Source organism: Archocentrus centrarchus, assembly GCF_007364275.1.
Source record: "Archocentrus centrarchus isolate MPI-CPG fArcCen1 chromosome 18 unlocalized genomic scaffold, fArcCen1 scaffold_23_ctg1, whole genome shotgun sequence".
Taxonomy (NCBI): Eukaryota; Metazoa; Chordata; class Actinopteri; order Cichliformes; family Cichlidae; genus Archocentrus; species Archocentrus centrarchus.
This window is the reverse complement of record NW_022060145.1, coordinates 4,084,641-4,097,754: the sequence shown is the minus strand read 5'-3', so window position 1 is coordinate 4,097,754 and position 13,114 is coordinate 4,084,641. Positions and strand designations below refer to the sequence as shown.

At 41.5% G+C, this 13,114-nt stretch overlaps 1 protein-coding gene across 1 annotated transcript in view; it reads left to right on the top strand.

Moving 5' to 3' along the window:
• sema4f (sema domain, immunoglobulin domain (Ig), transmembrane domain (TM) and short cytoplasmic domain, (semaphorin) 4F) overlaps positions 1 to 13,114 on the top strand; it is a 53,777-nt gene that overhangs the window by 34,491 nt on the left and 6,172 nt on the right. Inside the window, exons 2-4 of the mRNA XM_030722825.1 lie at positions 8,248 to 8,396; positions 8,791 to 8,850; positions 12,607 to 12,705. Of these exons, the coding sequence (XP_030578685.1) occupies positions 8,248 to 8,396; positions 8,791 to 8,850; positions 12,607 to 12,705 (308 nt within the window). The remainder of the gene's footprint in view (positions 1 to 8,247; positions 8,397 to 8,790; positions 8,851 to 12,606; positions 12,706 to 13,114) is intronic.

The window sequence follows — 13,114 nt, the reverse complement described above, 5'->3', positions numbered from 1 at the left end:
TTTGGTGAAACATTTATTAACCCTTTCCCGATGAATCATGACCCTGTAATGAGGAAGGGCTTGGATTCTCTGATTGTTCCTGCTACTTATTAACATTTATAGCTGCAGAATAGATTATTGCAATAATTTACAGTTACATTTCCAATTGTATTATTTGTAAATGAAGAGGATAAACCTTCCATAGCGTTGGTTGGTATCTACCGCATTGACATACTTGCATCATTGCATTAGGGGAGTGGAAGGTCGTTACCCTACTCCTCTGTTTTATTTTCTTTATCAGAGACATTTTCAATTAAGGTTTATGTAGCAGACAGACAAATATAAAATATAAGACATCAGCCTGACCTCAGACAGGACTGAAATGTTTGCAGTCCCCTCTAAAGCTGTCGCACACCCAATGTCACTGTCAAAGGTCCAAAGATTTTATGGGTTTTTCAGTCACACAAACACAGACGCTACGCTCTGATTGGAAGAACTGTTGTTAATTTCTGGGGCAAAATTGGTCTTATATTTTATTATAGCAGCCATTAAATGTCTTACAAGCTATTACATTTGACTTGATGAAATTTGCAGACACACTGGCACAGCCCACTGCTGTGTCTCTAATGTGTCTAACTCAAAGGAAAACAAGCTGCTGTGAGTTCATCTTGACCTCGTTGCTCTTTGTTGGGTTATCTGTTATATAATCGGTATGCTGCACTTATATAGTTCAGAACTGAGCTGTGACATTGATGCACCCATGTAAAATATATCGCTATTTCTCACTGTTACTCTTTCAAATGATAAAGCGTTGATCTGATGTTTGGATGAAGGCGCTGGATTGTTGCAGTGTGGCTCTTTGGAGTTTGCCTGATTACATGTAAATGTGCCAAACTGCAGCTGCAAACACTTCAGGGAAATTAACTTTTCAACATCGAGTGTGTCTGTACATAAAACATGTCGCACACTTGTTAAGTTTTAGCCGTTTTAGCTATCGGTTGCATTGGTATGTAGTGACTGATGCTTGAAAGAGCTAAATGATGATCTGTCTTTCTGTAGATATTTTGGGCACACTGGCATTGTGCCCTTGTCAGACCATTTAACGTCTGAAACAAGGCGGAAATTCACTGTAAATAGAGACGAGTACAAGAGGAGGATTGTCTGTCTGTCTTTGACTTGAAGTCTTTTGATCTTTGTCACACATATACAGCAAATTAGACTGTGATGTTTCATCACTTCCATCATTAGAAAAGAACACGGAGTCTCGAAGATGCAGGCCAACCTTTTTATAAACACGTTTGTGTTTTAATTTCAATTTCTGCAACACTCTGTGTGGAACTGTCTGCCTCCCTCTCTATCACAGCTCTTTGAGGCAGGATGTGGCTGAATAGCCAACTGCTGTCATCAGTCAAGACAGGGACAATGAACCACTGAGGAACAATAGCGAGGGGTTAACCAAAGATCACACACACACACACACACACACACACACACACACACACACACACACACACACACACACACACACACACACACACACACACACACACACACGCACAATCTAAGTAACAACTGACATTGTCTGGATGCTTCTTATTGTAAAGTGTATTTGAAAGATGCCACTGCTTGTATTATATCTATTCTTGAAAATTTGAATTATTTAGCCTTATTTGACATTTAGCCAAGTTATTTTGTGCCAACAACTAGAGGAATTTGGAGAGATTCATAACTGCATTTTCAATAGTTACCCAGAAATATAAACTTTATAGAATCACCAGAAATGATTGGTGATTCTGTTCTGTCGTCCCCTCTGTGGCATCATTGATCCCTGATAGCATTGCTGGCTACCCACTAACCTCCACGACACTAAAAAAGAGAAAAAAGTGATTGGGTGACAGAGAAACGCACACGCCGGGAGGTTATTTTCTCATTTCCAGCATGAAGAAACATTCACATACAACGATGAATGCTTTGACCTACTAAGTTAAGACGGGCATCTTCTGGACAGCTAATACCCATATTGAGTCATAACGGCTCTTCACTCATTCACCTTAGACTGATACGTCTGCTGTATGATTCAGTTTTTTTTTCTGTGCAAATTACCTCACCTGTGTCGATGTGCACCATGTCCTCCCCTGCACAGCCAGGATTTTCACCCTCAAAAAAGTTAAGGTGATGAGAGAAACACGTCTCTGCAAATCCAGTCACATTAACCTCTGATGTAAAAAAAAAAAAAAAAATTCTTGTTTTCTGTCATTTAACAGTGATAGATCAGCTCCCCACATTGATTTAAGGCATCGATGTGGAAATTGATGCATTAAATTGGTGAGCTGCAATACAAGCTGCCATTGATCCCCAACGTCATCGTCCATTGGCTCAACCCTGACTACTGCTATGCAGATTGTTTCACAAAATCCACACACGTGTCAGGGAGCTGCAATAGACAGACAGTGTTTGTGGATTTAGCTCCTACAGTGTACACGTCACCTTGTGACCTTGTATGGGGGTTGGGTCTTTGGAGTCACAAAATCTCACCATAGTTTTCTATTCAGGATTCCTCTTTTATAATTTCTTTGACATAAATAAATAGAGAGAGTTGTAAAACAGCTGTTTAGGTATGCACCGGTGAAAAGCTTCTCTGCTTGACCTGCTTTACCTGGCTTTGCTAGATCAATCCTGGCAGCAATAGCCTCAAACATATTTCTATCACTGGAACAGGCTTTATAGCTGCGTGCGAAAGACAGGATGGTTATCTGCTTCGACATGATGCATGCTGAAGTGTTAGCATGGAGCAGGGGAGCCAGCTAATGTGCACGCTGCCTAACAGGACGATCTGCCAAAATCTGGTCGATCCCTTTTAACCTTTGAAGTACGTCTGCCCCCAACTGCTGCAGAACAATTCAGAGGAAACAGCAGCTGGAAAATTGGAAAATGGCATTGAGTGGATGATAGTAGTGTGTAAATGTGTGTTTTTGCAGAGTGTGGGACTGTGTTGGTCGTGCAGCTGTGTCCTGTCTCACCGTAGGGGCTGACTCTGTGTGTGTGTGTGTGTGTGTGTGTGTTGTTGAGAGACTGTGGGGGCAGGAATCTGTGTGTGTGTGTGTGTGTGCGTGTGTGCTTCCCTGCATCTCTTCTCTCCATCCCGTCAATTTTGATTGACAGTTGAACAAGGGAGGTGTATAATTTATCACTTCCTGGTTGGTCCAGTCCCACAATGCCCTGCAGTCAAGGCTGGTCCCCCAGAGCAAAAGCCAGTTTATTAAACTCTTAATGGACACCCCCCCCCCCCCCCCCCCCACACACACACACACACACAGAGACTCTGTTGGTCTCCCTCCCTGGCTGTCTCTCGGTCATGTTTAATGTATAATGAATGAATGATTCATGGCAGGGGAGAGAATTTTGTATTTTAGGACTACTTATTCATTTATACTCACACCAGTCGCTTTTAACTCAGGGTGTGATTTCTTTTTCTTTTTCCAGCATGCTTAAGGTCACCAGGTTTTTCTAGATGCATCATATGAATCCTTTTTTTTAAATGTGCGTTTCCTCATTTCCTGCTGAAACCTGCATTTTCTGTATGGTTTCGGTGACATTTGTTTTATTTCATGGCATTTTTAAAAAAGCACCTGTTTGGTTACTACTTTTATATTTCTTTGTATTTATTGATCCAGGCAGGAGAACAAAGGCCTTTATGCTGAAAAAAATAATCAGACCTCTGTGTGCATGTGACTGTGTCTCCTGTGGTGGTGAAAGGAAAAGAATTATCACCAGATGATCAGCAGTTCCCCTCACACTGTTAGAGAAATAAATTACATTAGTGTACCTCACTGGTACAGTCCTGCCTTTGTGCCCTTGACAGGGGGTACTTATTTATGCTCTTGTGGTTCGAACCTTAAGGAAACCAGTCTGTAACAGTACAGAAATGGACCTTTTTATAAAGTTGGAAAATTAGCTGCAAGGTACCCAGTAAATTATTACTCATTCACACACCGGGAAATCACATAGCATCTGTGTAGCTCTTTTCTAGTCTGAGTGACCTCCAGAATCTGCACCTATGGTCAACCGGCCACAGATGTCTATCACTGAGAATGTAGGAATGTTTTACAGTCTTTAAGTTTTTTCTGCTTTCGTGCCTGTAACCTTGTAGTTTATTTCACTCTCGCACAGCAGTTTCATGCTATTTCAATCCAAAGCATGCACTGATAGTAGTACCTGCTCAGCAGCAGACACCAAGCACAGTGTAGCAGTTAAAGAGCCAGGTATTTTCCTCAGCAGATAATGATAATTGACTAGAAAATACAAGCTAATTTAAAAATATGCACATACTATGCAGAAGCTATACAGTGGTTAAAGACGAGACCGATTCTATTATCCCTTTATTATGTTAATCTACTGCGTTCTATAGCAGAGCACAAGGATTTTAAAGATTACACACACTTAAGCCTGGCCTCCTGTTGTTTGTTGCAACACGCGTCCTTTTGCAAAGACACACAGGAAGTGAGATGCGATAGGTTGTATGCTGCAGGCTCCTGCTGTCAGAGAGGAGGCATTTACCTAAACTGCGGAGCATCCTCCTTTCGCCCCCGTGACTCACGTCAAACCAAATGTATTCAGAAAGTCCCTCGAAAAAAACCAGCGACGCCTTCGTGAAGATAAAAAGACAAATAGGAGATGAAAAAGAAGAAATTGTATGTTTTTTCTTTGTGCCTCTTTTAGTGTGTGCCTCGATGGGTTGGTTTAGAGGTGTGTGTGTGTTTGTTGCGGGGGGGGGGGGGGGGGGGGGGGGGGGTGACTGTGTGTGAGAAGGGCAGATGGTGTAGCTCTAGGAATCATCTCTCTACATTAGGGTGCACAGCAGGTGGTGGCTCCGTGTGCATGCGTGTGCGTTGTCCTACACAGCGAGAGACTTCCAGTTCGCAAGGACATATCTCCAGACCTTGCCTTTAGCCTCTGTCACAAACACTCATGTCTGCTTCCATCTGTGTGTGTGTGTGTGTGTGTTTGTGTGTGTGCACATATGTATATATCGGTCCAGCAAGAGGAAACAGTCCGTACAGGGTGTTTAAAGAAGTGGGGCCCATTCGGTGAGTGACAAAAAATATGAACGATGACAGAGCAGATAAAGAGAAGTGACAAATATAAAAAGAAAAAGAAGTGAGAAAGAGACGGAGAGGTCTCTAATGCATTATTGCCTCCTGTCTCATCTTTCATTTGAAGCCAACTTTGACTGACAGATTGAGGAGGAAGCTGTTTATTTCAGTAGCTTGGGGTGTAAAAGTGGAAGAAGGACGCGGTACTCCAAAAAAAACCCCCCCAAAAAAAAGAAACTTTTAATCAAGGGCAACACGTCACACATAAACACACACGTGCTTGAGTGTGCGTATGTCTCCTTTTATATTATATCGATCTCAATCTCCTTCTTCATATTGGCTGCTTTTCAGGAAGTGCCAGCCCTCCACTAGCAAATCCGAGCCGCTCTCGCTTGTTGACTGCCTGGAGGTTTTTAGCCGAACAGATGGCTTCTTAGTGAATGAGAAATGACATTCATGTGAAATGTTACGGGAAACAGACACAGACTGACTGGATGGGGGAGTCTGGATTCAGGCGGGGGGACGTAGAAATTGTCTGTGATTCAGTTACAAGCAGATGTCAGCATGTTGGGGTCTTTTTTTTTTTTTTTTTGCATGCCACACAGGCGGACGCCCAGACGAGCTCTAAGTGGAAAACCATGTCAACGCCGAGCGCCATTTATAAAAGTAACTGGATGTAGTCCCACCCACCGTTACAGGAAAGAAAATGATTGTTCTAGTTTTAATCATTTAGTCGACAGCTGCCAAATTGTGTGTCACGTTTCTTTAAACTCCATTTGTGATCCTCAAAGGATTTTCCTCCAGGAATACTTTCTTCTATATAATTTGTGGAATATATCGAGTTTGAAATGACTTCTAAATTGCTATCTGTAGGTGAACAAATAAATGTTCAGATTGTTTGTGCATTGAATACACTCCCTCTCAGTGTCTCCCGGTGTCACCTTCTTTGCTCTGCCTGCATAATAATACAGGGTGTGTGCTATTACTCTCTTCTCTTTATCCTTCTAAGTTCTATGTAAGAAATGCACAAAGGAATGCTGCTTGTTCTCGTATCTAATACTAATGTCGCCATTAGTAGATATGAAACATAACATGTCTGTGATCTTTTTTTTTTTAGGGTGATATATGGCTGCTTATTGAAAGTAACACTGTATTCCTCTTAAACACAAGTGCATATGCAGCCACATGCACTCTTGTTTGGTTTAATTAACAGAAGTGTTGCTGCTTGAGCTTTATGTGGTCTACCATGGCCGCAGTTAATTATAGGCCAGCTAAAGCTCGGAAACTTTAGATATTGGTGGTGTGACATCACTTCCTGACCCCGTCCCGGATTACAGACTCACAGAAGTTGTTCTGAAGAAAACTTTAAATTGAGATTTCCAATGCTACCCATAAGTCACCATAATTCAGTGTGACTTTCAGTGTGTTTCCACCTTCAACACTGCAGTTACAGAGCCCTTTTCTTGTATTATCAAACGCAATCTGTGTGCATACAGTTGTTGGCTTCAGTCTCTTGCACAAGGACACTTCGATATGTGGAGCTCAGGAGCAGAGAATTGAACCCCTGACTCTCTGATTAATTCACAGCTGCCCAGTTGATGGCCTTCATTTTTTTAAAAGCCTGATTCCATTAATATTCAAGAGTTTCATATGATTTAAAATAAATAGAGCCATTATAGGTAATAATTGTGTTATTATGAATATGTACAATACGTAAACAATGAGAGCTGTTCACAGACAAACTTCTGTTTAGAACGGTAATTTAAATTTCTGCACCCACAGGGCTGATTTGTCTTTGTTACTCTAGATTTCAGTCGATAGGTGTTGAGTTTGTCAATAAAGGTGTGCGTACAGGTCATAAGCATAGTTTCTCACAGGCCACATTTGCCCTGTGCGCACACACATGGGAGTTGGCTCTGTTGTTGTCATTAGTCATGAGTCATTAATTGTTTAATTGTGCAAGTGCAGTAAGTAATTCATATTATCTGTTTTGCTCTCGTTAGCTTGTTTGAGGTAAAATTAACACCACATGCCGCACTCATTAGCATGCCTCCGTCATCTGATTCGTCATCTTTCTTTGTAGTGTGTTTCTGTGTTTCTGTGTGTTTGATTGGCCTTTCGAAACCAACTGCTGGCTCCTCCTCCTTTGGAAGTGAAGCCGTGGCCGGCTTTTGTCGTGGGGCTGAAAAGGTTGGTATCGGAGGACTTCAAAAAAAAAAAAGAAAAAGCCAAAAAGACTGCTAAATCACACACACACACACACACACACACACACACACACACACACACACACACACACACACACACACACACACACACACACACACACACACACACAAAATCTCTCACCACTACTCAAAAGAAGTTCAGAACACAGCTGTGCTCTTTCCTCTCAGCAGCTGGGACATGAATACACACACACACACACACACACACACGCTTTGTCCTAGAGCAGAAGGAGTAGGAGGGAGAGTGACTGAGTGAGAGAGCAAACAAGAGCTGGAGCACAATTCAAAAGCTTTGGGGATTTGATTCATGTGATAGTTTTTAGATTAAGGAGACAATTATAGATGATATTACACAGCATGTTTTATGTAAAAGATGAATCCGTCATATATTATACATTATGATTATGCATAATTTAGTTTGTTGTATTTCCTCCTCTGCAGTGGGTTTGCTTTTGAACAAGGACACAGTGTTTAAAACACAGGCTAACAGAGGGTTGTTTCCGGAGAGGACGGGACGGGACACCTTTGTTGTATGCAGCGGATCACTGTCGAGAGAGAAGGACACAAAAATGGCTGTAAACACTGAGTGAAAAGAATGATGAAAAAAGCTCAGAGAGATTAGGAGTTAATCTGTGGCTGTGATTGTGTAAGAGGACAGTGTAAAACAGGGGTGACTCTCATCTCTTTCCTCCTATTCTCATCCCTCCATCCCTTTATCTCTTTAAACCACTTGGAATATGATGTGTGATTAATCTGATCCTGTCAACCATTTCTTCCCACACTTACAAGGGTCAAGGAGGCAGCGAGCAGATGTATTTTTTTTTCCGAGCCCGGTTCTCTGAGTGTGTCTTTCCGAATTCATGTAGATCCTGTTATTGCCAGTGGCACTCTTTAAAATCTTGCCCCCTCTCTCTCTCTCTCTCCCTCCCTCTCCCTTTGCCCGACAGACGTGATTCTCGGGCCGGAGACGTTCAGGGATGTGGCAAACATCAGCACCTTCCTGCTGGACCGTTTATCGGGCATGCTGTTCCTGGGTGCCAGGGATGCCATACTGGCCGTAGATACCAACAAACTCAATGACAAAAAACCATTAAAGGTAGGAGTGCTGTCAAAGTGTGAGCAAGCTTGGAAAGGAGTATTTTGGTGCTCTCTGCTAAAACATATATTGGGCATATTGTGGTAATATTTGTCACAATTTATTCAGCATATTCCTGTGTTTTAGTGTCCTTTTTAAGAAAGATTTCAGTGATTTATAAGAACAAATTTCTGTGCAAAACTTACTGTTCTAATCAGGTTTACAAGTTCAGTATCATAGATTTAGGTCTCTCAGGTGAATGATCTTGAATTGATTTTGCAGTTGGGCTCATTTACAAATATAGTTTAGGAAAAAATAAAAAGAACTCTAGTTTAATAGTGATTATCAAACAGCTACACGTGAGCAACTGGCAGACTTACCCAGCTACGTCTGTTTATCTTCTTTCTTCCTGCAGATTATTTGGGATGTGCCAGTAGAAAAGAGGAAGTCATGTGTGGGAAAGGGAAAGACGGAGGTGAGAATTGTGCACGTTTGTCTGTGTGTTACTTTGTCTAATTCAGCTGAACTATGAACACTGAGGTAATGCAAATGCTTTAGTCCTGTCTTAACTCTTCCAGTTCGGAAACATGTTACCAACAGACTAGTGGCTTTGACCGCCATTATTGTGGTAAACAGACTGGAAAGCACACCTACTGTACCACTGAAAGTTCCATTTCATTCAGGAACCAGTCATTCGGCTCAGCAGGGACCTAGAAAATATCTAATAAACCATTCGAATGTCCTCGAACTACACCGATCATCTCTAATATTTGAGTTACTACGTAAATGAGAATATCTGGCTTTATTTTTTATATCCAAATCACTTATTAAATTAAATGTTAGGCCTTTGAGTATTCTATTTATTTAATTATTCTGCGTGTTGGATAAACCTAAACACACTGGATTTGGTGAAGGACTAAAAGGTATTAAATCAGACAAAAAAAATGATGACGAATCCAAACCTTTGGAATGCTGGCGATTTTTGATATTTTGTAATTGTCAAAAAAAAAAAATCTCATGAAAAGATGAGACAATGAATTTATGCAAATATACTAATAATTTGCACAGGACTGCATTCATACCCAACCCATGTATACATGAATGTGACTGTACACTACTTCTTCATATAGGACAAATATTTGAAGGCCGCCAAAGTTATCCTAAATATCATCTGCCTCTGCCTTTATTTTGTGCTGCACCAAGCATTTGTGTGTCTGTGTATGTGCTTTACAAACCTGTGCTGTTGGGCATTGGATGGGAAGTTCTGGGATATATGCCAGTGTCTCACCAGGGGTGTGTGTGTGTGTGTGTGTGTGTGTGTGTGTGTGTGTGTGTGTGTGTGTGTGTGTGTGTGTGTAGAGAGAGAGAGCGAGAGATGGAAAAACAGAAAGAGTAAGAGAGGATGGATGTGAAGTCACAGATGTCCAGTGACTGACAATGGAAACTGATTAACTAGAGCGCACCGTCCACTCGAGCTGTATGTGTCATTATGCTGTGACCAACCTGCTCACAGAAACATGCATCAAATCTACGTTTCTTCTGTTGTATTTTACGGATTAGTTGTTTAAACAAAAAGTAACACACTGAAATAGAGCTTGGCCATCATAGTGCAGTGTGGAGGGTCTGAGGTTAGTCTTATAGACAGAAAAACACTAAACTTTCCCTTAAATGGTGTGATAATCCTCCATAATGAATCAGACCAGAAAAAATGGGTCAAATCAAAAGACAAACAAAGCGAATGGAAGGTCAGTGTTTCAAAAGAAAGGAAGTGCAATTAGTTTTGACCCATTTCATACAATCACCATCAGCACAGTTTACTGTTTTCCACTGTAAGGAGGTGAAAGACCCATAAAGCCAGGAAAAGGTTGTGTTTTTTTCTGCAAAGGCATTGATTACAAGATTACATGCGAGTCAGAATGAAAACAGGGAGGGGAGGGGGGAACAGGAGGGGAGGGAGACCAATGGTGAGAGAGGAAGTGGGAAGAAATGAAGATCACAGAGACAAGACAATAGACTCAACATCAGACTACCTGCCTGAGTGTGTGTGTGTGTGTGTGTGTGTGTGTGTGTGTGTGTGTGACTCATGCAAGAATTGCAGACTCAAATAAGGGCAAGTTAGCAGTAGCTCACATTGAAATTAGATCTTACTAGAGTTTGATGCCATCATCACATTTATCATAAGGTGTTACAAAACTTTAGTATTTTTGTAACCAGAGGCTGTACATGCATACAGTCATCATACTTCACTAATTACTGCGTCATTGGCACTAAATACCTGGGGGTGGGGTGGGGGGGGTGTCACCGGAGGTTTTCCTTTTTCTTTTCTTTTTTTTCAAATAAATCTTTTACTATGCAGTGTCGTAAGAATCTTGCAGAAATGCACCCTTAATAATGAAAATGAAGGGAAATCCAGTAACTGCTGTTTGTTGCTGAGTGGGTAACACATACTGGGAAAGACCAAAAAAAAAGCTTCCAGCTGATGCTGGTGAGAGCAATGAAACCAGAACAGTCGGCCAAGTGCTATACTGAGTATTCCTCACGCCACAAATAATGATGGAGTTCTGCAGCGTTGTGTGCTGGGATTGATACGTTTCATCTTCTCCTTCTGCTGGAGGTGTCTTCATGTTCTCCTCACTGTCACTGAGGTGGATTGTTGGAGATTAGGTTACTGTTTATAACCCTATAATATAGAGTGACTAGAGATGGCTGTTGTTGCAATCTGGTGCTACATAATTAAAATTAAGCTGAATAGCAGCTTTGAGGGAAAAAAAAAAACAATTTCTGCGAATCAATATTTAATTTACTTCAGGTTTTACAATTTTATCACCTATGGCTATCTTGTATATGCTTATATATGGCTATCTTGTATATAAGTTCCTACTTTGTGCAGGAGAAAGTTTGCAGAAGAGAAGGAGTGAGAAAAGTACAGGACAAAAGGAGATAATGGACGGTGAGAGCAGAGCATGAGGCCAGGAGGAGAAAGTTGGACAGTGTCCACTCACACTCACATACATCTGTAATTACCGGAAAATTGCTTTAAATAGGTAAATGTCAGCAAGCATGAAAAGCTTTTAGATGTTTCGGTGGGAGGACATTTTATTTCCACGATGAGCGCTGAAGTCATTAAAGTTTTCACTATGAAAGACATATAATTGGACCGCATTTTAATCAAGAGTACAAAAGAATTCAATAAAATCAAATAGAATAGAATAGAGGCATTTGAGCCACCCCATGCCAGATTGTGAATGAAGCTTATTAGTATGAATGGGGTTAATTTGAGGCCAATGAAATGGCTAATCCCAGGCTGATCCTTTTGTTACCAGCCTGAGCTCCACTTCTCTCTCTCTCTCTCTGTCTTTGGCTCTCTGTCCGACTCACGTGGAGCTGTACCAGCGTGGCGGGTGGTGTGTGGTGCTGGAAGGGAGGGGAGGGCTGGTTTGGGTGACATGATCTGGGCATCAGAGAGGATCAGGTCTCTGGGGAGGAGGTGAATCAGGCCTGAAGCTCATCCAAGATGGCACACAGTGCACAGCACACACACACACACACACACACACACACACACACACACACACACACACACACACACACACACACACACACACACACACACACACACACACACACACACACATATATACACAAGCTTAATAAAAAAATTGCCTACGTCATGGTTTCTTGGTAACTGGCATGGGACAGTCAGGGTGTTTTTCCATAACAGCTTCTGATGTGTGACAACAAGGAGAGACAAATGAAGCTGGCTCTACGGCTATATAAAATATATAATCCAGTGTCTCTTTAAGAGAGAGGATCACATGTTTGTTTATTGTACACGTATGAAAGTGAATGAGCTTGAATTTCATGCCTGTGTGTGTGTGTGTGTGTGTGTGTGTGTGTGTGTGTGTGTGTGTGTGTGTGTGTGTGTGTGTGTGTGTGTGTGTGTGTGTGTGTGTCTCAAGTGTCACCTCTATCAGTGACGCATCTCAAATTTCCAGTTTTGTTCCTCAGAACTTGATTCTTGTTTTATTGTGCGTCACTCTCAATCCATTTATGTTTATCACCCCTTTTCACTGAGTTAAATCATTGTTAATCTAATCTAAATTTAATACATGAAAGCATGCAAACATAAACACATTTACTCTACCTGCTTCCTCATTGTTAAAAATTGCTTAAAAATGAAATGTTATACATTGCCTTGCCTTTATTTTTTACTGTTTGTCTCCCCCTGCAGGGTGACTGCAAGAACTACATCCGACTGTTGGAGTTTTTAGGAGATGGTCGCATCTATGTGTGTGGCACCTACGCTTTTGACCCCCAGTGTGCCTTCCTGGTTAGTGTGTCCATGCTCTTGTTATTCAGTGTCTGATGCAATATGTCATACAGATCAGTCAGAGACAGGGGGAAGAATAATATGGTTACATACTGGGTGTCAACTGTTTTCCAAATCCATCCATCCATCCATCCATCCATTTTCTCAGCTGCTTATCCAATTCAGAGTCATGGAGGGGCTGGACCCTATCCCAGCTGTCATAGGGTGACAGCCTTAGTGTACCTTTAAGGGTACAATGGTGGTAGACGCCGAGTTACTGCCATTGATAATGAGTGCTTGTACTCTTATGGTTTGTACCTTGAAGTAATGGTACAACAACAAGAAGATCCAAAATTGGGGTACACATTCATAGATTTGGAAATAGACTGGCATTTGCATAGCAACTGTGGAAGGAAATCAGAGCACAGTG